At 35.4% G+C, this 24,538-nt stretch overlaps 1 protein-coding gene across 1 annotated transcript; it reads right to left on the bottom strand.

Moving 5' to 3' along the window:
• Positions 1 to 1,601: 1,601 nt before the first annotated feature.
• On the bottom strand, positions 1,602 to 12,693 carry SUCNR1 (succinate receptor 1). Its single transcript, XM_001100627.5, has 3 exons — positions 12,505 to 12,693; positions 6,349 to 6,404; positions 1,602 to 5,689 (listed from the first exon to the last, which is right to left on the bottom strand). Exons 2-3 carry the CDS (start codon positions 6,361 to 6,363, stop codon positions 4,727 to 4,729), a joined length of 978 nt encoding a protein of 325 aa, XP_001100627.2. The 5' UTR covers positions 6,364 to 6,404; positions 12,505 to 12,693; the 3' UTR covers positions 1,602 to 4,726.
• Between the last annotated feature and the right edge of the window lie 11,845 nt (positions 12,694 to 24,538).

Below are 24,538 nucleotides of genomic sequence, written 5' to 3'. Positions count from 1 at the left end.
GATCCTAGCTTCCTTGCATTGGGTTAGAATATGCTGCTTTAGCTTGGAGGAATTTGTTATTACCCATATTCTGAAGCTTACTTCTGTCAGTTTGTCAAACTCATTCTCTGTCAAATTTTGTTCCCTTGCTGGTGAGGAGTTGTGATCCTTTGGAGGAGAAGAGGCATTCTGTTTTTTGGAATTTTCAGCCTTTTTGCACTGGTTTTTCCTCCCTTTTGTGGATGTATCTACCTTTGGTCTTTGATGTTGGTGACCTTCTGATGGGATTTCTCTGTGGATGTCCTTTTTGTTGATATTGATGCTATTCCTTTCTATTTGTTAGTTTTCCTTCTAACAGTCAGGCCCCTCTACTGCAGGTCTACTGGAGTTTGCTAGAGGTTCACTCCAGACCCTGTTTGCCTAGGTCTCACCAGTGGAGGCTGCAGAACGGTGAGGATTGCTGCCTGTTCCTTCCTCTGGAAGCTTCATCCCATAGGACACCTGCCAGATGCCAGCTGGAGCTCTCCTGAATGAGCTATCTGTCTGGGAGGTTTCATGCCCTCTGGAGGCAAGGGGTCAGGGACCCACTTGAAGAGGTGGTCTGTCTCTTAACAGAGCTCTGGTGCTGTGCTGGGAGATCTGCTGCTCTCTTCAGAGCCAGGAGGCAGGAATGTTTAAGTCTGCTGAAGCTGTGCCCACAGCTGCCCCTTCCCCCAGGTGTCTGTCCCCAGAAGATGAGAGTTTTATCTACAAGCTCCTGACTGGGGCTGCGGCCTTTCATTCAGAGATAGCCTGCCCAGAGAGGAGGAATCTGGAGAGGCAGTCTGGCTACAATGGCTTTGTGGAGCTGCGGTGGGCTCCACCCGGTCTGAACTTCCTGGCAGCTTTGTTTATGCTGTGAGGGGAAAACTGCCTACTCAAGCCTCATTAATGGTGGACACTCCTCCCCCATTAAGCTTGAGCATCCCAGGTTGACATCTGACTGCTGTGCTGCTAGGGAGATTTTCAAGCCAGTGGATCTTGACTTGCTGGGCTCCATGCAGGTGGGATCTGCTGGGCAAGACCACATGGCTCCCTGTCATCAGCCCCCTTTCCAGCATGAACAGTTCTGTCTCACTGGTGTCCCATGCATCCCTGGGGTATGAAGAAAAAAAATTCCTGCAGCTAGCACAGTGTCTGCCCTAACGACCACCCAGTTTTGTGCATGAAACCCAGGGCCCTTGTGGCGTAGGCACCCAAGGGAATCTCCTGTTCTGTTGGTTTCAAAGACCTTGGGAAATGTGTAGTATCTGGGCCAGATAGCACCATCCCTCACTTCAAGTTCCCTCATGGCTTTCCTTGGCTAGGGGAGAGAGTTCCCGACCCCTTGCACTTCCAGGGTGAGTTGACACCCCACCCTGCTTCTGTTCACCCTCTGTGGGCTGCACCCCCTGTCTAACCAGTCCCAGTGATATGAACCGGGTACCTCAGTTGGAAATGCAGAAATCACCCGCCTTCTGCATTGGTCTCACTAGGAACTGCAGACCAGAGCTGTTCCTATTTGACCATCTTGCCTGGAAGTCCCCTTGTCTACATTGTTATAAGCACATAAAGAAGAAACCCTTCATGATTGTAGGCAGTTCTGAGAAAAAAATTATTTTTATTATTGTATACATGTACATTTCTAAATGTATATACAAAAATATCAATACTCTTTGATGGAATGTAACAGAATCCAGAATCTCTGCCACACATTATTCATCATCTAGAATAAAATTCTAATTTACTAGACATATAGAGAAACAGGAAAATTATGACCCATACTTAAAAGAAAAGACACCAATGAAGACCAACTCCAAGATGACCCAGATTTGGAACAAGGAGACAGAGATTTCAAACAGTCATTAAAACTATGCTCAAAAGTCTAGAGGAAAATGTGAGAGGCAGTGCAATGAACTGGCACATGGGTTTATGTATATGCACTCTATTCTTCATAGAAAATAATGTTACTTATTAAAGTAATGATGACAAAAAATAGCTTGATTACGCACATTCAAGGAAGCATTGACTCTGAGTTTGTTCTGTAAGACATTCACTTATAATAAACCATAATTTTAAAAGTACTCTGCTATGAAGACAATAATAATTAGGTATAATTTCCAACTCACAGACCTTGGAGTTGACTTAAATCTAAATAACTGTAATAAAAATAATGAAATTCAAATAAGTAGTATTAAAAGTATCTGAAGCCCCAGTGGTAGAAAGTTTTACTTTTAGATTTGGGGAAGAGAGGATATAACGGCAAGCTTCAACAAGGAATGACAGATGAGATGAACCTTGAAAGATGTTTAGAATTACTATATATGCAGGTATGATGAAACCAAGATGAGCAATAGGGGTACAAGGTGAAGAAAATTCTGAATATAATAAACTAAAGTAGCAATCTTTAGCTATAGGGTATGGTTTGTGACAACAGTGATAGGTGAAACGTTAAGAAGAGTAGATGGGTCCAGATGGAAGAATCTGGACCAAATAGTTTAGACATCATTCTGAAGACACCAGGGAGCCAATTAAAAGACAAAATACAAAAGTTCAATATTATTTCCTTAAAAACCACAAACCCAGAAAGGATTTCCATGATTTATTGTTTGTGATTCTTACAATTACCCAGTAAAAAAAGCAAATGAAATAGCTCTTATAATTTTAGTTTAGGGCCCTGAAGTCTGTTTAGGATTAAGTTATCACATGATAGATTTGAGGAAGAAAATAATTTTTAAATGTGCTATAAAATGTCTTAACCTCTTGTTTACAAGGTATATATACGTGTGTGTGTGTGTTTATGGTTTGAAAAAATATTTCACTGCACTATTAGAAAGAGTCCATTCCTGTGACTTCTTGGAGTTGGGGTGTAGGGGAAGCAAATTTAATTTCATCTTTACAAGTAAAATTCATGCATAAAATACAAATTAAAGTTAAATTACAGATTGCCAAGTTCGCAGAAGTAAGTGAATCTTTCTTTCCTAAGGCCTTTTCTATGGCCCTTTCTGATGAGGAAACTCAGAAGTTCTGTTTTCAGTTTGTTATTAGGCAGTTATAAAATTACAGTGAAATTTTTATAATATTGATACTAAAGGCAAGGCATGGCAGAAAATATCTTGAAGCCTAGTGCAATGTAAGAAAATAAATCTTTTGTGACTAATGCATTTTTATAATATTTCAGTTGTTTGAGGTCTAGAGATATTAACTGGGAAAACTGACAGATTAAAAAATATCAGAATACCTCCCAGAGTATTTCAGAAAAGGAAGGACAGTGGAATTTTATGTCTCTGTATTCATAATGCTTATTTTACCCTTCACATTACTCACTCCTTATAGCTAATGACATCAAGGAAAGGAATTTAGATATGTGGCCATAGACACTTTATGTTGCATATCAGGGAATTATTATGTGATACTTCTTTGACTTTAAAAAGCTAATGCAGCACCCATTTTTTTTCCCTGCATTTGTTTTGTGCATGATATGGTGCCTCATTAACCCTCTTGGGATAATACAGATTAATAAGCACATAAATATTTTTATGCTCTATAATTTCATAAAGTACATTTTGTTTGAAACATTTACTCCAATGGTCTTACAGTAATGTTGCACAAAAACAAGGCTCACTCCAGATGTGATTCACTCTCGCTGCAATAAACTTATCCTTGTAAATTATTCCAGTGTTTACAAAAAAAGGGGGATCATGGAAAAAAATTGTGACTTTCCCTCCAAAAGGGAAAACTATCCCAATGAATCTACTATTATCAGTTTATTTGTCCTCATTTGCTGGTTTATGATATTAATATATTTTAAAGTTCACTATTAAATCAAGAGCAGAAGGCTAATGAACTTTAATATATTTTCATGCACTGGTGGTCAAATTATGATTATAAAATGCCAGATGGCAAAATCATTATTTAAAATGATGTACTCACGTTTGCTCTGTTTTGCTTTGGGTTTCCCGATAGGCACTTTGTGTTCTACAAATCTTTTTTTTTTTATTATTCAAATATCCTTGGTGTATCTCTCTAGTATTTTAATATCTAAATTTCCTGACAAGCTCAAACATATTCTCTACTTTTGTTGAATTATCTCTTTAGGTTCTTTTTAATTTAAAGTAAGATTCTTTCTACTATAAACCATACAACAAAAAAGGATAGATATATTAAAAGACTACCCCAATTCATGATGAATATAAAAAAATATATCAGATAGATATCCTTGAACTCATTATATTGCTTTCTTATATTGCTTTCTTAATCATTATTACTGTTAACTTTAAATTTGCTTAACAGCACAACTTCTGAAAAATATTTAATAATACATCTTCTGCTATTCAGTTCTCACATAAAGTTCTAGGATCATAAGAATAAGAATAACATAGAGAATGTTGCCAAAACAATTTTTTTTTTTTTTACAATCTGACCAATGATCAAATGCAGACAACTTGTTGCTTTATATATCTTCCATTTTTGCACTGAGTGAGAAAGCCTTAAAACACCTAGTATTTTGGAGTTACATGCCTAAACATGAGGCAATCCAACTCCTTTCAGTTCTTAGGAGAAGAAACCAGTACATTCTTGTCATCCCATTCTTTTCGCATACTCTGGATACAACTTGTCTTTAGATGAAGGTTAAATCTGTGACACTCTCTGATTGATATTTACGAGTCAAAGCAAACTGTAACTGGCTTACAGATGCATTCGTAAAACAATCTGTTTCACAAACACCTCACTTTTCTCTGGAGGTAAGGGAGGTAAGGGATTTAAAGTTGTGTCTCAGTTGATTCATCAGCATGTCCCTGAAGTGATCTCCCAAAAGAAAATAGAAGACAGGGTTGATGACACTGTTCAGAAAAGCCAACGGTCGTGTCACAATGTAAAAGGAGTGGATGATGACCTGAGTGCATTGATACTGCTTCCAGCTCCCCAGGCGTGAAGCGATCCTCACATTCCGCATGACATGATAGGGTGTAAAAAGCACGGAGAAGATTACCACTGCCATGATGACCAAGTTGAGAGGCTTTTCAAGGGGTAGAGCAGGAGCAACCTGTCTACTCCTCTGCTTTAGGAAGACAGCAATCTTATAATAAAAGAAACACATTACAAAAAGAGGAATAAGGAACCCCAACAGTGTTAGACACATGCTGTAAATGAGGTTGTAGTTGGGGTCTCCAGAACTTGCAAAATCATTACAGGTGGTGCCATTGTCAGTTATAACAGGATTTATAAGGGGAAGTATGGGCAGTAACTCTAACGTTACTAAAACCCAGATGGCCAAGGAGATTAAAATAGCAAACTCTTTCTTTTGCAGAAGGTGTTCTCGGAAAGGATACTTAATTACCAAGTATCGATCTATGCTGATAAAAGTGAGAAAGAGAATGCTGGTATAGAGGTTGGCATGGAGCACATATCGGTTGCTTATGCAGAGCACGTCTCCATATATCCAGTTTCCATTGGCGTAACTCCTTATCAGCATGGGGAGGGTACACAGAAAAGCGAAGTCAGAGATAGAGAGGTTAAAGAGATAGACATTACTGCTGTTCCAATTCTTCAGAGAGAAGATGTAGCCATAAACAACAATAGTATTTCCAAGGATTCCCACAACGAACTCAATCCCATAAAAAATGGAAAGGTAATACTTTTCCAGGGCAGCCTCTGCGGCCAGCCAGTTTTCGCAAGTTGCATTCCATGCCTTAAAAAGAGAAAGAAAATATAAGGATTAAACACTAGACTGTGACTAATGACAAAACTGTGCAGAACATAATAATAATGAAAAACACTTGAATGGTGAACTATAGAAGGCGGGTTACATTGGTAAGGAAAGCATACATATATATACATATATACATATATATGTCATTAATGTATTATTTTAACAAATATTTTTGAATACCTTTCAACTATGTGCTGAATATAATTTCAGGCATGGGAGATAACAGTGGTGAATAAATCAAAGTTCCTAATCTCTAACAATTTATACTCTCTTGGGAAGAATCAGGAAGTAAACAATGAATGATACCGATAATAAGTGCTATGCATAAAAACATATGGGAAGGTAAAAATGTTAGAAAGTTTTGGGATGGAGGGTGGCAGTGAGTTATTTTTTATATGTGGTGATAAGGGTGAGGCTTTTATACAGGATGACATTTAAACAAAAACCTCAATGAAGAAAGTGAAAGAGACATATCTATATTTGCAGGAAGTGTTCCAGGCATAAGAAAGAGCACATGTGAAGGCATTAAGGTGGAAACACACATAGAGGGCTTGACAAATAGCAAAGAAACAAAGGGAAAGTGTGATAAAATAATTGAAGAGAAGATTTTGAATTCACTTTTGTGTCTGTAAACATACCACAGTCCCCAGCATATTGTAGTTGCTCAACAAATTCTTCTGAGTTAAACCATAACCTAGAAAGGGAAATAAGAATTTTTAGAACGTCAGTCTTACTATTTTAAGCTTTTACTTGTTTCCATATTGCTAAATAATTCTGCATATTGTATTAATTCATAAACTATGATACAACTTCAGTTTTAGAACTTAATTTTTAAAAATTCAAAATATGAAACTGAAAATCTTAGTAATATTAACATTGGTCATTATTTATTGAAAGATGATATGCCTCAGACTGGGTAATTTATATAAAATAGAAATTTATTTATCGCAGTTCTGTAGGCTGCAAAGTCCAAGATCAAGGTGTCAGCGATTTGGTGTCTGATGAAAAGTCAGCCTCTGCTTCAAAAATAGTGGCCGTTGTGTCCTCACAACAATGTCAGAAGGGGCAAGGCAGCTCCCTTAAACTTCTTTCACAGGGTACCAGTCGAATTCATGAAGGCAAAGTCTTCATGGCTTCATCACTTTCCAAAAGGCCCCATCTCTTAATACTATTAGGTTCCAACATACAGTTTGAGAAGACACCAATATTAATACCATGGCACTTGCCTAGGTCGTATACTTAGTAAAAGACCTTTATTGTAATGCCTTCTGAATATGTACCATGGAAATAAGCAACCTGACTCACTCAAACCTCAAGTGTCTTGCTAACCTACCATTTTTTCCTCTTGTCACGAGGCCAGATTGTGATTGGATAGGGTATTTCAATAACTTTAATGATCTGAAAAATGTACTGGATTGCCATTGTTAAACATTAAATATTACTTATTTCTAGTGAGGAAACCCAAGGTTGAAAACAAAATGTTCTAAAAACCTCCTTGTCAAGTAGGCTTCTGAGTATTAGTTGCAAACAATTCTTTCAATATAGAATTTTGGTAAATAGAACATAATAAGAATAAATGCACCTAAATTGCTTTTTATAAGTATGCAAAATTCAGTATAATTTGCTATGATAAGGCATCTGGAAAACTGTATTTTTGTCAAATTCAAGTGGTTTACTTAAGTTAAAGATCATTGTTGTTTTGAGAGTGTTGTATTTATGAAAATAAGTCACAGAGTTGTAGATATGATGAGTTTAACATTTTGAAAAGTTATTTTTAATCACTTACTTTAAAACATTATACATTTTTCTGAGTCTCTCTAATCCTTCTATGGCAACCTGCCACTAAGTCCAATTCCAGACAAAGCTGCATGGGAACTTTCTCAAGCAGCAGACACATGAATGCTGCTGAAGAATAAAGCAGATTGGTTTCGCTCTGTCTTTGAGGTCACCTAATTCTACTGCTCTCTCATATTGCCAGCATATTCCTATATTTCTCCATTCCATATTTTTTAATCACTTAAAACTTTTCTCATTTACTCTACCTTACTCATTATTAGCAAATGGTTTTACCTCCTAGTTCATTGAGATAAAAACCATTTGTTGAGCTTACTCTAGATCCAACTCATTCCCAAATTCTCAGTATTCCTATGGTACCATTATTTCCTCTTTTTGACTCTTCGGCATTCTTCACCTCATCTTCAGTCTTCATCTCCTCTTTTGCATCAGAATTTAAACACTCTCATCTTTTCAGTCTTAAAATAAGGAGCAACATAAACAACTCTCCCTAATTTCACATGTTCCTCTCCTCTTCATAGTTTGATTTCTGAAAAGAGTCATCTCACTAAGTGTTTTGACATCTCGACACCCCATTCCCTTTCAATTTACTCCAATTTGGCTTCAGACCTACCAGTCCTCCAAGTAGCCTCCACATTACTCCTTCCAATAATCATTTTTCACTAGTCTTATTTTATTTATCAGTTGTTTTTCATAGTCTGTCTTCCGGAAACACTCTTCCTTTGACTTCTGAGACATGACAATATCCTAGTTTCCCTTGTTTCTCCCTGCTTGTTCTTTGCAGGCACTTTTGGGGCTCAAGTCTTCTTCGCTCAAGCATTAAATGTTGAGTTCCTCAAGGCTAATTTCTGGGCTCCATCTTTCTATAGATTGACCTAAATGATGTTATTCACTGTTGAGGTTTGATGACCAGCTATACATCAACAACTCCCAGATTTCCAGCCCGGCTTGTATCTGCCTAACAAACTGTAGTTGTTTATTGCCATTGATTGATTTTTCTCAGGTTTCTCTGCCTCTAGAAATCCTATACTAAATTCTCCAAGTTCCTTACCAAGCCTGCAGCATATCCACATATTTCAGTAAATGGTTCTGCCATGTACCCAGGTGCTCACCACAAAAATCTAAGCAATATCCTCCAGGTCATCTAAAACTCAATGCCAATAATGAATAAACTACTCGTTTGTTTACTGTAATGTCTGGATGTTTCTCAAATCTGCCATTACTGCTCCATAGCTTTCATTATCATTCTCGTCCAAGCTATTCTCATCTCTATTTTGCACTACGTCACATTATCCTATTGTCTCCTCACATCCTCTCTGGCCCTCATCAATTCATGTTTACCATTATAACTAAATAGTGTTGAAAAACTACAACTCAAAATCTGGTCATATAGCTTTTCTTGATCAAAACCCTTAATAAACTTGCCACTATCCAAGGAATATAGTCTAAAATCCTTAATGGGGACATCAAGGTCTGCATGATCTAGCCCCTGTACCCACTTCAATTTTGCTTGGCATTACTCTCCTCCTAACCTTCTTCATGTGCAGTCCCTCTGTCTGACTCTCTTTTCACTGCTGTTTTTGTCCTGTGATTCCTGGCCCATCGTATATTTGTCTTATATCTATACTTCTTTCATACCTCTGTTCAAGTGTAGGTTTCCTAAGGTAGGCTGTCTGACCCTCAGTCTAAACTAGATCCTCCCATTTATGCTTTCATTGTATACTAAACTTCTTAGAATTTTTTATAACTTTGTCTTACTCATTTTTATTGTCCATATCTGGCACAGTGACAAGCAGATAGTAGGTGGTCTATAAATCTTTGTTGAGTGAAGAGATGAATATAATCACCTGACTATTTATAAGCATTTTTATAAATATTTTCTCCAAGGCCAGATAAGTAACAAGACCATCAGATTAAGCTCATTGCTTATTTCACTATGAAAGTCAACACGATATATAATATAAGTATTAAATATTGGTAATTGTAGTAATAGTAGCTATAGTTTAGAAACACATTTGAATAAAGCAAAATTAAATGTATATCTTCCACGATAAATTTTAAAATTGAAGCCTTTAATTAAGAAATGACACCTGAAATCAATAAGCGTAAGAAGTCTAGAAAGACATGCATCAAAGTGTTAATAGTTTTATTTCAAATGATGAGACTGTAGGTAGTTTTTATTATGTCCTTTCTCCTTTTATCTAAATTTCCTATCATTTTTTTCTCTCAAAATTGGCATCTATTTGATAATATTAAAAACTTTAAACTTCTAGAAATATAGCAAAAATGTCAATAGACTTTAAAATATTATTAACAAACTTCATTTTTTTAGCTCAATGGTCAGTTTTTACTATTGTTATTTATTCTCAGTAGCTTTTAAATCCACACTTTCTGGAAACACTCTTCCTATCTTCTATGACACAACAATCTCCTTGTTTTCCTCCTTTCTCCATTTTCAGGCTCTTTCGTGGCTTAATCCTTCTTTGCCCAAGTTTTAAATGTTGGACCATCTCAGGCCTTATTTCTGAAATTTTATTATTTTGGGGGCACTCAAAAAGCTGGTGCACAAATTCAAATTTTCTTGAATTTGTTTCAAGAAAGTTTCCTTGACACAGGAAATTTGTTTCACTTTTGCATTTCCTTTTTTTCTGGTCATAAGGTTTATCTTTCTGCCTAGTCACCACTGGAAATGTTAATAGCTTATGTATTGTGCACAGCAGAAAGGTTTGACTACAATGGAAGGAAAATATAGCCATAAAGACTTGTGCAACTAGAGCCCAATTTCCTGCAACTATCATTTAGGCAAGTGACGGGTCACATAAAAGTTAAGGAGCCTTTCTGCTTTACAGTAGTCCAGAAGATTGGGGATTGATGGAGAAATAGGGAAGGAGTAGATCTGAAATAAGAAAAATGAATGGCTAAATTATCATATTTGTCTTGCTTCTCATAGAGTTGTTTCTTCATTTTTTTGAAACAGCTTTTTAAAATGTGTGTATAAAATTATTGTTAATTGTGTAACACTCATAAAATCAAATAGGCAAAAATAAGAAATAAAAATTGTCTGTAAACAGACCACTCCTAATATTTGGGTACCGTTCTACACTTTAATATTTACCTGAATTTATATTTATAAAAATGAGATTATATTTTTATGATGTTTTATAATCTTTTATGATACATTTGTTTCATTCTTTTTTCTAAGTTCATAATTCTAATAGGTTATGATTTTATAAATATGAGCTGTCCAATATTTGCAGACCAACTTAACTTCACCAGGATACACAATTTTGAAGGTACTATATTTCAAATTGGATATATTTGTAGTTGGGTATATTTTTAGTGTGGTATCACAATTCTATAAACATATGAAGTAAGTTGCTCCTTTAAGCAAGACTCCCAATTACAGAGAAAATTCCCTCATGAAAAATTAATATTCTCTCTTCTGCTATCTAGTAGTTATATTCTTAATTTTTAGGAAATGGAAATAGTGATAGATTGTAACTGATTTGGATGAATTATTTTGAACAGGTTTTTTTTTTTAAGAGCAGAAATTAAAGTGAAATCATTAGTTTCAAGTCTAAAAATATATCTAAAACTTAGAATTATTGAACTAGAAACAATATCTAATTTACTTACATAAGCAGATCAATAATACTAATTTTTAATTTGAAAATGTTTTTTACTTTAAAAATATTTAGTCTTTTGAAAATCTGCATTTCTGAAATTTACTTTAAAATATATATATATATTTGATACTTTCTTAGCTTTTTAATTGTTTGTTTTTATAGTCTTCACAATTAAACAAATAATACTTGCAAAATGTTTACTTTTAAGTGCTACCTTAAGGCAAATTTACATGGTAACATGAGAATTTCTTTTAACAAATTACTTTTTTGATTACTAAACAATTTGAGCAAAACTATGTATTCACACTGACAAGATATAATAATTTAACATTTGTAACTTTATTTTTATGTATTTCATACATTACACCAGAGATTAAGACATTAAAAAGTAATAGTATGGCACAAATTGTGTATTACTTTCTTTAAGAATACCACACACATTTGAAAAGTTATGGAAGGTTTCCATACTTCTTTCATACTTTCTATACTTTCTGCAATTTTTTTTGCAGTTTTTCTGCAATTTTTTTGCAGAAATGGTTTCTGCAATTTTTCATTTTTCCTAAGTAAATTATGTTATTAGATAATATCATTTTTATGCACATAAATGTTAAATTTAATTTTTAGGATGCCTGAAAATTCCCCCAAATACATTATTTTCTAAACATAAAAATATGATGTCCCAGAGCAGTGGCTCACACCTGGAATCCCAACACTTGGAGAGGCTGAGGTGGGTGGATCTCCTGAAGTCAGGAGTTCGAGACCAGCCTGACCAACATGGTGAAACTCCGTCTCTACTAAAAAATACAAAATAAATTAGCCAGGCGTGGTGGTGGGCACCTGTAACCTACTTGGGAGGCTGAGGCAGGAGAATTGCTTGAACCCCAGGGGCAGAGGTTCCAGTGAGCCGAGATCACACCATTGCACTCACAAGAGTGAAACTGTGTCTCAAAAAAAAAAAAAAAAAAGAAAAAGAAAAAAATATATATGTGTGTGTGTGTGTGTGTGTGTGTGTGTATATGTTTCAAATCATTTAGGAACTTTAATTTTTCCCCATAAGTAGTTATATTTATTTAATTAAATCCAATTACTATTTTGTAGAAATATAAGTTGCTGAGATGTTAGCAAATATAATAATCCCTTTAAATAAAATAAAATTAGTACTTGACAACTAAAACAAGACAGTTAATTTGTTGAAAAATAAATGTAGAGATAAAAATGACTTTTTGTTTCAATTCTTTTGCTGTTTTACATCTATTTATAAAGAATTAATTTAAACACTTAATACTGAAAACCTTAATTACTCACAGGCCACCTTTAGAAGGAAATCTGGCCTTACTTTATACACTGAGAGGCACAATTTGCCATGTAGCTTACCATTCTCTTGAAAGACCTGATCCCTTGACAGGAACTCTGCCAGCAGCAGGATATACCTTCTGACCCAGTGCTGTGCCGCTGGACATGGTTAGTACAGTCTTATTTGCATATCTTGCAGCCAAGATTAATAATTCAAAAGCCCAGGAATAATTTATTCAGTCAAACCTCCCAGTCAGAGATGTTCATGCAGGGGAATTTTTGTGAGACTTTTATTTTCACATTCACATTTATTTCATTTTCACATTCAATTTCTCAATTGAATGACAAAAAACAAGTAACTCATTTCACAGGAAACACATTTATGGCATAGATTTTTTAAAAAACACTGTTGAAATTATTTTATCCACTACCAAAGGAACAGAGAAGCATTCCTTATTTTCATTTTATTTTCATATTTAAACAATAAGATGTGGTAAATACTGTTTATATTGGGAATACAGTTGCCTCTGCTTTTCTTCTTTTTTAAAATTAATTTTCTTGGTGAATTTTATATTGAGAATGTAATAATGATACCTGTTTTCAATAACTTTGAAGGAACTATAAAACTGAAATTTTAAAGGGAAACCTGGATACATGCTATGTTGGTATACTAGCAAAAAGATACTAGAGCTTCAAGTTATTTTCCATTTTATTTTCTGTGATTAAAATCAAGAAACACATAGCGGATATATCAGATGGCTAGGGATTAGGGGGAGAGATGCTAAGTAAGATAAGCTTAATAGATGGCAATTTATATATCCCAATTGATGCTCTGTAAAACACCTGGAAGTTCACTACCACCACCTCAGCCAGGAAGCATACCTGGCTTTTTCTGAGCATTATATTAGGTTTAGATTCAAGGAAACACTCAGTCTTCTTGATGTGAAGCGTAGGAATTATACTAAGAAAGCCCATAATTGTGCAGGCAGCAGTAATTCAATTTAAATGCTGTGTAAGTTGAATATTGAGTTAGCAATGACAGGCAGAAGCCCAAAAAGAAGCTCTGTTACAGGCATCCTCCTAGCTAAGCATTTCCCCTCACCAATATCTGACAGCCTAAAACTCAGAATCTTCAAAATATATATATGTATATATACACATACATATATACATACATATGTGTAAATATTACACACTTTAAAGTATATACATGTGTAAAATATATTTATACATGTATGAATATTTATGTATACAAACATGTGTATTTACACAAAATAAAAACATCTATAATTTGTTGAGTTCTTGTGATGTGCCAGGCAGATATTACACTAAGTACCTTTATGCATCAAATGCATATAGTAAGCCTCTGAGGTTGTTATGATTTAAGATTTTTCTCATTTTGCAGATTAAAAAGCTAAGGCTCAGAGAGGTGAATTAACTTTCTCAAGATTGCAGAATCAATAAGGGCAGGGACCAGAGCTTAAGCCTATATACTTGGATTCTAAAAGCATTGACTCTGATTCTTGAGAATCAGAATTGAATGACAGAATTGAATGACTGCCTACAGAATTGAATGACAATACTTTTGTGCACAACAAAGTCTAAGAATTAATAACAGGTATTTTTCAGTGACGCATCTCTTCTACTTTTAGAAGGAAGAAAAGTTAAAACATTATTTTTGTCTATATTTTTAAACGGGCAAAAAGCATTTGAATAACCAATGCCAGGCTTGTTAATTTTAGACATAAATTAACAAGAACCCCTTCCAAGAAATAAAGACAAATGGATGTATTTCACAGGTTTCTGCCGCCATTCTGATGGAAGAAAAGGGTAATTCCCCCTTTGTGGGGTGGTGGGAGTTCCCAAGAGCTTCCTCTTTCTTCTCCCCACTTCCTGACTACCATCTCACTCTGGCTGCTAAGACAAAAATTGGTCTACACTTCTCCTTTTTCATAGTACAAGTCCTTTAGACTGTGTAGCCTGGTAGCCTTGCATCCCTCCCAAGTCCTACTTCCTGTTTCCTCAGAATGCTCTCAGTTGAGAAACTAGAGTGTTTCTGGGAAAGACTTACTAAAAGGTCACCAGTATTTCTGCTACAAAGCTTTATGCAGGTCTGCAAAAGGATAGCTGCACAGGAACAAGGCTGGATTCAGGATTATGACCCTGTGAGCTGGGCGGGTTTCATGGCATGCTACTGTGTAGTCTCACAGTGCCTCACACTCAAAAAGATCACACACTTGAATTAATGCTCTACTGTCACATTCTTGATTAAAATGTTTCATAATTTCTTAACAGGGGACCCCATATTTTTCTTTTGCCCTGGTCTCTACTAGATATGTAGCCAGTTCTGCCTATGAGAGTAGAAACCTCCTCAGAAACTATTTCTATTCAGTATAGCACATCAAAGTTTGAGGGGGCAAAGTTTTTGTTTTGTCTTTCTTTCCCCCCCCCCCCCCCCACATATAACATGTTGAGATTCCGCACTGCTTGAGAATCAATGGAAGTTTGAAAGGCAGTGAAAGTTTGCAGTACTGGCTGGGCATGGTGACTCACACCTGTAATTTCAGTAATTTGGGAGACCAAGGCAGGCAGATCCCTTGAGCCCAAGAATTGCAGACCAGCCTGGGCAAAATAGCAAAACCCTGTCTTTACAAAAAGTGCAAAAATTAGCTGGGGCATGGTGGTGCGTGCCTTTAGTTTCAGCTACTCGGGAGGCTTGAGGATTGCCCGAACCTGGGGAGGCCAAGGCTGCAGTGAGTCATGCCTGTGCCACTGCCTTCCAACCTGGGAGACAGAGTGAGACCCTGTCTCAAAAAAAAAAAAAAAAAAAAAAAAAAAAAAAAAAAAAAAGAAAAGAAAAAGAAAAACAAAGTTAAGAGTTAAGTACAACAGTGAACGTTTTTTAAAATAAGTATTTTTTAAAAGCTTGCACTACTATTTGCTAAGAGGTGGTATAGCACAGTGTTTAAGAGCATAGGTCCTGGAGGCAAACGGCTTTGTTTCAAATATTGACTTCACTACTTACTAGCTTTCAGTTTTTGTGTTTGTAAAACAGGGATAATGAGAGTTATCAATCTTATGAGTTGTTATGTATATAGTAGAAGTACATATGCTATATAGTATGAGGTACTAGTATATACATATGCTGTATAGTAAGAGGTACATATTAGTTGCTAAATAATTGTTGGCTATTATAGAAATTTATAACAAATGAGAGAACACGTTCTCTAAAATGGTAATGGTAATCCAATGCCATTGATGTTAGAATACTTGCTGCCCATAAATATCCACTTAAAAGGTCCTTATAAAAGCTCACACGGTAAAAAGATTAGTGAGTTCTTATCCTGGCTTTGCCTTTTACTAGTTGTGTGATCTTTGAAAAAAAGTCACATTACCTGATTTCTTTGTTTGGAAAAGGGGGATAATAATTCCTACCCATCAAACTCATAATGTTCATAGTATCAAATTATATAATGTTTGAAAATGCAATGGGCTTGAAATTGAAGAGCAGTTCATGTAAACCAGGCAAACTAATTGGGAAATTCAAGAGGAAAAAGAAAATGGTGGGAAATATAAATATTAATTAAATCCTATGCTAATAATAACTCTTTCTGGGTCCAGTGGCTCACACCTATAATCCCAGCACTTTGGGAGGCCAAAGCAGGAGGATCACTTGAGCTCAGGAATTCAAAACAACCTGGGCAACATAGCAAGACCTCTTCTACTAAAAATCGAAAAAATTAGCCGGGAGTGTGGCACACCCCTGTAGTCCAGCTACTCAGGTGGCTGAGGTGGGAGGATCGCTTAAGTCCAGGATATCAAGACCATAGTGAATCATGATGGCATCACTTTACTCCAGCCTGAGTGGCAGAGTGGGATCCTGTCTAAAAAATATTAATAATAATAATAATAATAATAACTTCTAACATTTTTCAGCATTCACTCTATAACAACACAGTGTATACAATGATTCTTTTAATATTCACAATAATTTAATGCAGTAGATACTATTAATATCACAAAGAAATCAAGGTCTAACAAAGATTAAATAAATGATCCACAAACACACAGCTAATACACGATTTTGCTATATAATTTGAAGCCTTGTTTGTTTGACTCCTGAATCCAAACCCTTCTCCATTATTCTCCTGAGTCACTCATGGTAAAGATGAAAATATTAGATTGAAACATAAAATTATTGATATTGGAACATTTTTACCTTATATATGGTAATTTTACATAGTTTAGTAAAATAAGTTTAAAACTAAAACTAAATTTAATTGTTAGTTATAAAACTTATTGATTATCAAATTTAATAATTTAAATCTTCCAACTAAAAAGAATAGAGCATTTTAGATAAGAAATCAAGCATGTTAAAAATAAATAGTTGAAGTATTTATAGAAAGATTCTCCTGGCAACATCTCTGGGAATTTTTACAAGACACATTTAACAACCCAAAAGTCTGCGTGGAAAACAAACTGGTTTAAGGGTCATGCTAATTTCAAGGATCACAAGCAAAGAGGAGGGCAATTAATCTAATTCGAGGACTTTCCTCTAAACCTGTAAGGAGAAATAATAATAATAACACCCCCTAGAAGTTGAAACAAATCAAGATAATTGAGGAGGATATTTTGGTGTTTCTGGATAGATATAAGTAAGATTACATGGTTATTTCATTTTCCAACAAATGGTTTTATGTAGCAAAATAATAAAGGACAAACAGCAAAAGGAAAAGCACAGTAGAAGGTATTTGTGAGTGTCTCAAAATTCTTCCGGCTTCTAGAAATCAACAAATTATATTAACCAAATTTACTTTGCCAGGGAAAATGGTCTATTCAAAATAGGCACTAAGTAGCCTACTTCCTTTTCATATGAAAATCCTTGTCATTTAAGAGCTACATTATTAATGGACATTTTTGCATTATTGACTTTATTCTGATTATACAGTTAAGAAAAATATGTGTCATATCTATTGGTACTGGGCATAACTCAAAGGAATTGTTCTGCTAAATTAAACCACATTATTTTTTAAAAGCATCTGACTATAGCTAAATTATTCTAAGTTCCTTGAAGTACTAACAATTAACCTAGAAATACAGCAAATTCACCTTTTATCTTTCAGTTTATACTCAAATGCCACAGCTAATTCATTTTTAGTAATATGTAGTGAACCTTAATCACAGGTGTTTCTCTACAAAAATAATGTTGTTTTGTTTCCTTGAATAGAAATAGCAGTATATGAAATTCAGGCATTTGTGTAAAATTAGAGACAGATTTCATTCCCTCTCTCTCTATATATGTATTTTTAGTTTTATTATTTATTTATTTATTTATTTTTGAGACAGGGTCTTGTTCTGTCACCCAGGCTGGAGTGCAGTAGCGCGACCATAACTCACTGCAGCCCTGATCTCCTGGGCTCAAGCGATCCTCCTGCCCTCAGCCTTCTGAGTAACTGGCACTACAGGTGCACACCACCATGTCTGGTTAATTTTTTTTTTTTTAAGTTTTTTTGTAGAGAAAGTGCTGCCCAGGCTGGTCTCGATATCCCGAGCTCCGGCAACCTTTCCACCTCAGCCTCCCAAAGTACTGGATAGCACTTTGCTATCCAGGCATGAGGCATCACACCAGGCCAGATTTCATTCTAAACTGTTGCTGATCTGATCAAGGCATTTTTTTTATTTAAAAAAAAAAGAGTTTGCCTAAAATATTAAAGTAATTTATTAATTTGCTAATTGGTTACTCGACTACTCAGTGTCTTCCAGTCATATTTACTGTACTTTGTACAAATTTGCTTGATTCCTGGAATATTTTACATTATTTATAAAAACAAAAAAGCAGCTAGTTTATCATCTTGATGTACTTTATCAATTGGCTACTAATTAACCACTCTTCATCTTACTTGCTTGAATATATTATTAGTCCTTGAAATAAGAACAAGAAGTCAGTCTGATTGAATCTCATTGAGCATCCTAGTAATTGAATTGAGAGGTTTTCAAAATTCCCTGGAGTACAAGAGTATGTGTTCATTAAGCGAGCTAAGTGGCTTGTGACTGTGTTATGAATTAAAGAAAATTACCTGCCCCTGTTAATAACACACTTAGTGGCATGATTTCTTTGTATTAGTATCTTTATCGCTATAATATAATAATTAATGTACTCATTAAATTTAAACATATTTTATGCTGATTTGTTTACGTAAAGCTGATAAAATTTGACTTCACCATTAGGTCAATTTTGTAATAAAGCAAAAAAAGAATTTTCAGAATGTAGCAGTCTGACAGTTTTATAAGCAATGTAAAGGGTTAAGGAAATATTTCATTCTCTGCTTTAAAAATATCTCCCTATCCTATATTTATTATTTATGTGTCCATACGTTGTATCTTTTCAGATTAATCTAACTTTAAATCCTAACATGACTTGTGCTACTTGAAAGAATTATTGCCAGTCAAAACAGTATGCGTGGACTGTCAGATCTAGAAAAGTGCTTATAAGTCATTCACTTTAGATCCCTCATCATCAGAACAAGGACATCAGGAGTGGTTACAGGGGATATGGCTGGGAAGACTGACCCTGGGAACAATGAAGAATGTCTTGTGCACAATGGAAATGCTAGGGCTCACCCTAGGGAAACAGAGAGTGGCAGAGAACCCTCCTAGACAGCGGTATGTATATGTATGTATGTATGTATACGCTGCTTCCTGATGTTAAAGGAGAAAGTCACTCTTACCCATCCTCAGGCTAGGACTTAGCAATGTCTACTCTAAAAAACATGAAAAAAAAAAAAAAAGAAGAAGAAGAAGGAAAGAAAAACAATAGCAAGTTTGAGAGAGAGAATACAGCAGTTTGACTTTCCACCATGCACCCATCTTGGGGAAAGGGATACAAGTCTTCTCCCTGTCAAAGGACCTCGAAACACAGAAACTTTTGCCAAAAGACCATTTACTTTAAACAAAAGTGCATTTGTTCACTGTGGCTGCAGTGAAATGCAACAGCTGCATCAGTTTGTTTTGTCACTGAAAAAGCCTGTCATCCTCAAACTTGAAGCATACTTTTTGAGTGAAAATGGCCCTTCCTTTTATTCTACTATTTCCCCACTCTTCACTCTACATTTTTCAAAGACATGTACGTTTATCTATCAGGAACTGGTGAAATGCTAATTTGTAGCAGAGATTAGAATACAGGGAAAATAAAACAAAACTGTTTTCAGTAGCATTAGATTCTGGAATGTTAAATACCAAGCATTATGAAAGGAGGAGGAGAAGCCGTGATTAGAAAAGCCCTTCACAGGCTAATATTCAGAATCTACAAGGAACTTAAACAAATTTACGAGAAAAAAACAAACAACCCCTCAAAAAGTGGGTGAAGGATATGAACAGGCACTTCTCAAAAGAAGACATTTATGCAGCCAACAAACATGAACAAAAAAGTTCATCATCACTGGTCATTAGAGAAATGCAAATCAAAACCACAATGTGATACCATCTCATGCCAGTTAGAATGGCAATCATTAAAAGTCAGAAAACAACAGATGCTGGAGAGGATGTGGAGAAATAGGAATGCTTTTACACTGTTGGTGGGAGTGTAAATTAGTTCAACTATTGTGGGAGACAGTGTGGCGATTCTTCAAGAATCTAGAACAAGAAATACCATTTGACCCAGCAATCCCATTATTGGGTATATACCCAAAGGATTATAAATCATTTTACTATAAAGACACATACACATGTACGTTTACTGCAGCACTATTCAGAATAGCAAAGACTTGGAACCAACCCAAATGCCCATCAATTTTATACTGAATAAAGAAAATGTGGCACATATACACCATGGAATACTACACAGCCATAAAAAAGGATGAGCTCATGTCCTTTGCAGGGACATGAATGAAGCTGGAAACCATCATTCTCAGCAAACTAACACAGGAACAGAAAACCAAACATCACATGTTCTCACTCATAAGTGAGAGTTGAACAATGAGAACACAAGGACACAGGGAGGTGAACATCCCACATGGGGGCCTGTTGTGGGGTGGGGGCAAGGGGAGGGATAGCATTAGGAAAAATACCTAATGTAGATGACGGATTGATGGGTGCAGCAAACTACCATGGAACGTGTATACCTATGTAACAAACCTGCACGTTCTGCACATGTAGAACTTAAAGTATAATTTTAATAAAGCCCTTCACAATGCAATATCTGATATTTCTCTTCTAATTTCTCTTCCATAGTTTTAACTCAGACATCAATATTTCATTATCTGTCTCACATCCTACCTTCTTTTCAATAATCAATTCAAAAAAACACATATTGATCACCAGCTATGTCCAAGGCAACATGTGAAATAAAAGAATAAGCATAAAACCTGACCTCAGAAAACTTACAACCTTTTTATACTCAAAACCTTTAATAATTCTCAACAAGTTCTCATAGCACATGAACATCTCCTTTTTCTTTCCATATCACTTCAGCTAGTCACAATGTGATTCTTGTTATTGTTTGAATTCTTAAAAGATTAAGTGAATATCGAGTATCTACTTAGCTTTTTCATAATTCCTGGCTGACAGTCTCCCCATTTTATTGATTTGGTAAATGAAATAAAATGTAATATGACATCTTGAAAACTCATGTCATTATCTAAGCCTTGATTTTCTCATATATGAAGCAAATTTGTAGGCTGGGTCATGGATGTTAAATACCAGGCATAAGGGCTGCCTTTGCCCATGCTTGAGTCTATGGACATTATTTATCAGTCATGCTGTTGTTGCTGCTGTGTTCAAACTTAACGTCAAAATATTTTCCAACACAGTTCTCCAGGAAGTTCCTACCAATAACAATGCCATTCTTAGTATATCTTGGCTTAATATAGGAGCTCTAATTTAATTATAAGTTATTTGTTTCTACCATACGAACCTTTCCTCTTAAAATGTGTAGTGTCAAGAATTTTTCTTTTCCCAAGCAAAGAACAAATAACCCTGTTAAAAAGTTGGTAAAAGACATGAACAGATACTTCCCAAAAGAAGACATACAAGTGACCAACAAACATAGGGAAAAAAATGCTCATCATCACTAATCATCAGAAAAATGGAAGTCAAAACCACAATGAGATACCATCTCACACCAGTAAGATGGCTACTGTTAAAACGTCAAAAAACCGATGCTGGTGAGGCCATAAAGAAAGGAAATGCTTATACACTGCTAGTGGGAAGGTCAAATAGTTCAGTCAGAGTGGAAAACAATTTAGCAATTTCTAGAAGAACTTAAAACAACTACCAATGAATCCAGCAATCCCATTACTGGGTATATACACAAAAGAAAATAAATTTTTCTACCAAAAAAAAAAAATGCACTCATCTGTTCATCACATCACTTACACCAGTTGATAATAACTTATTGTTAAATTTTCAGGAACTTTTCAAGCTAGTTGAGGTCAAGGTAATATCTTGAACATGGCCACAGTGATGGTATTTATACTATGGAAATTGGCAAACCCTTTAAAACAGCACCATTCTCTCCTCAGACTCTACTTTTTACAAAGACTTGGTTGTTAAACATTTATCAGTACATCATTCCATAAATCCTTGCATTTGTCATTATTACTGCCTATGGGAAATATATATATAAGACAAACACATCCAACGCACGTGCACGCACGCACGCGCGCACACACACACACACGCACAGACTACTTTTCCAACAAGCGCACATTTTAAAACTACTCTTTGGCGGAAACTGTACTAGCATTAGGGAACACGAACATGACTTAAAGGAGTACGCTGCCTTATCTGCAAGGGAGTATCTAGTAAAAAAAAATAAGAAGCAATATTGTGAATGACTGGTAATTAAACAAGTATTTGCAGAAATGATTGCTGAAAAATTATTTAGTCCCTTTGGTGAGTTCACTCAAGTTCTCTCCCTGCAGTAAGTTACAAACAATAATAGTGATACAAAGCACTATAGCATGTGTTCTAAAAGTTTCTAGTCCCTTTTTCTCACAGGTATGCACTCACAAGCAAGGAATAAGGAATGTCTCCTATTTGGATAGAGGATTCCGGTACATCTGTGCAATTATGGCTGTGGACATGAGAAGGAGTCCTGTTAAAGGTTTGGGAACCTTTAAAGAGAATCCTGCCTCCTCTTCTCTACAGTATCGCAACACAGCACACTCCTCAATCTTCTTCAGGGCATCCCTTTTAAGCTGAAGGAAATCATATTATTTCATCCTATTCCCCTCTTTCAATTCTAAGACGACCCTTTCTCTCATCTCAGACTGCAATGAAGTTTTAAATTTCTTAATACAGACAGACTTAAACCGCCTATCTAGGCCTAAAGGGAGAAAATGCTATATTAAATGTGTTGAGTATTGATTTATTTTATTCCATGTTTCCTTCACACATTTATAAGCTAAATATAGAATAATAAAATATCTGTCAAATAAGAAAACATGACTTATGATTGAGATCATTAAGTTTAAAGTGACAATTCTGCTTCGGTGCCTTATTGTTGCCTTTCAGGAACTAGATGATAAATGACTTGAAATTGTGTTGCCTATTTGAATCATGAAATTTCAGAGTATTGTTTATGTAATGACATAAATGACTGCTGCACCATCCTTGGAAGGAAAATTATGTACATCCGGATTCGCACCTGCCTTAGTTTAAAGTTGCATGTTGCTGTTAGATGAAATCATAATACCAAATAAAATATTATCTTAATAGTGTTTAATGTACTGATTATCGTTTATATGGCTGTGTTCTTAAATGTCTGCCAATTTAATGTGTTTCATTACAAACTGTGAAAGTACTGTGAGGAAAAAGAAATGAAACGTAAAATGAGCTGGCCTGATAACTCTGGCCACAAATGCCTCATAAGTGCTATATAGGTCTGACTCAAACTAGAAAAGGGATGTTGCATTGCTGTGCTTACAAATGTGCCCATCTAAGAAAGAAGAATCCTTCTTTGTCCCTGTATGTCCAGGCAAAATCTTAGGGAGTAAATGATGGTGGCCTTATCAGGACCAAGAGACATGGATATTTTATTTTGAAAAATTGGTAGTCTTTATCTTGAAGCACTAAATTAAGCCCATGTTTAATTCCAAGTGTTTCTTGAACTAGAGAAATTCCACTATCCTATATCATATTGCAGGCATTCTTTCATTCATAAAGGGAATAAACGCTTTGATTTTTTCTGCCCTCTCGCCAGGGTGGCTCAGGCCAGTAATGTAATGACCAATAGCAAGAACATGGATTGAATACCCAGCCAACCTCTCAATGCCCTTTCCTTACAAAAATTGTATTAGGATCATATTTGGTTATAAAACAGGATGTTATCAGACCTACAATAAATCAGCAAGATATTTCAAAATACCTAATTAACCTTTCTCTAAAACAGTATCTACCTGTCTATGCACAGAGGCCATTACACAGTTCTCATGTACTAGAGGTCAAGCCTTATGTGGGGGAGTCCCATGGGCATGTTTTTCTAGTCTGGATTAGAGTTAATTATACTAAATAGAATGAACTTAATTATTAATATGATGTTTCTTTTTGGACCTGCAGAGTTCCTCTGAGATTTAAAAATCTCTGAGATACAATATTACAGGCTAAAAATTGCAACTTTTGTTAATGACCAAGATAAAGATCCATTGTTACCGGTAGAATGGCCTTTTGAGTTTTTCTTAATAATAGCATTCACATAGTAATATTATCAATCAATAATTGAAATTTTGCATAAAAGTTTCAAAGATCTTTTATTCACTTGCATTTTCATGTTCTTTCTATATTTTTTCTTTAACAAAGTTTGTCTTCCTGTACTTCACAGTTGCTACGTCTTCATGTCCTGTGAGAGGCTGTTCTCTAACTTCTTATATCTTTAAATTCCCAAGCTCACACTCTGTGATATTCTCCTTCCAAGACCATGAAGGCTGAGACTCCTGTTACTCTCACAAATCTGAGTTCCAAGTAAGGCAAGTGATGAAATGTCTTGCCTAAGTACGTGAACCAAAGATGTATATTGTAGACTATGTGTGTTTGATTGGCAAAGTTCTTTTTTGTTGTTGTTGTTGAGATGGGGTCTTACTCTGTCGCCCAGACTGGAGTGCAATGGTGCAATTTTGGC

This window comes from Macaca mulatta, chromosome 2, assembly GCF_049350105.2.
Source record: "Macaca mulatta isolate MMU2019108-1 chromosome 2, T2T-MMU8v2.0, whole genome shotgun sequence".
NCBI classification, from domain to species: Eukaryota; Metazoa; Chordata; class Mammalia; order Primates; family Cercopithecidae; genus Macaca; species Macaca mulatta.
This window is presented reverse-complemented; position numbering and strand designations above follow the sequence as displayed.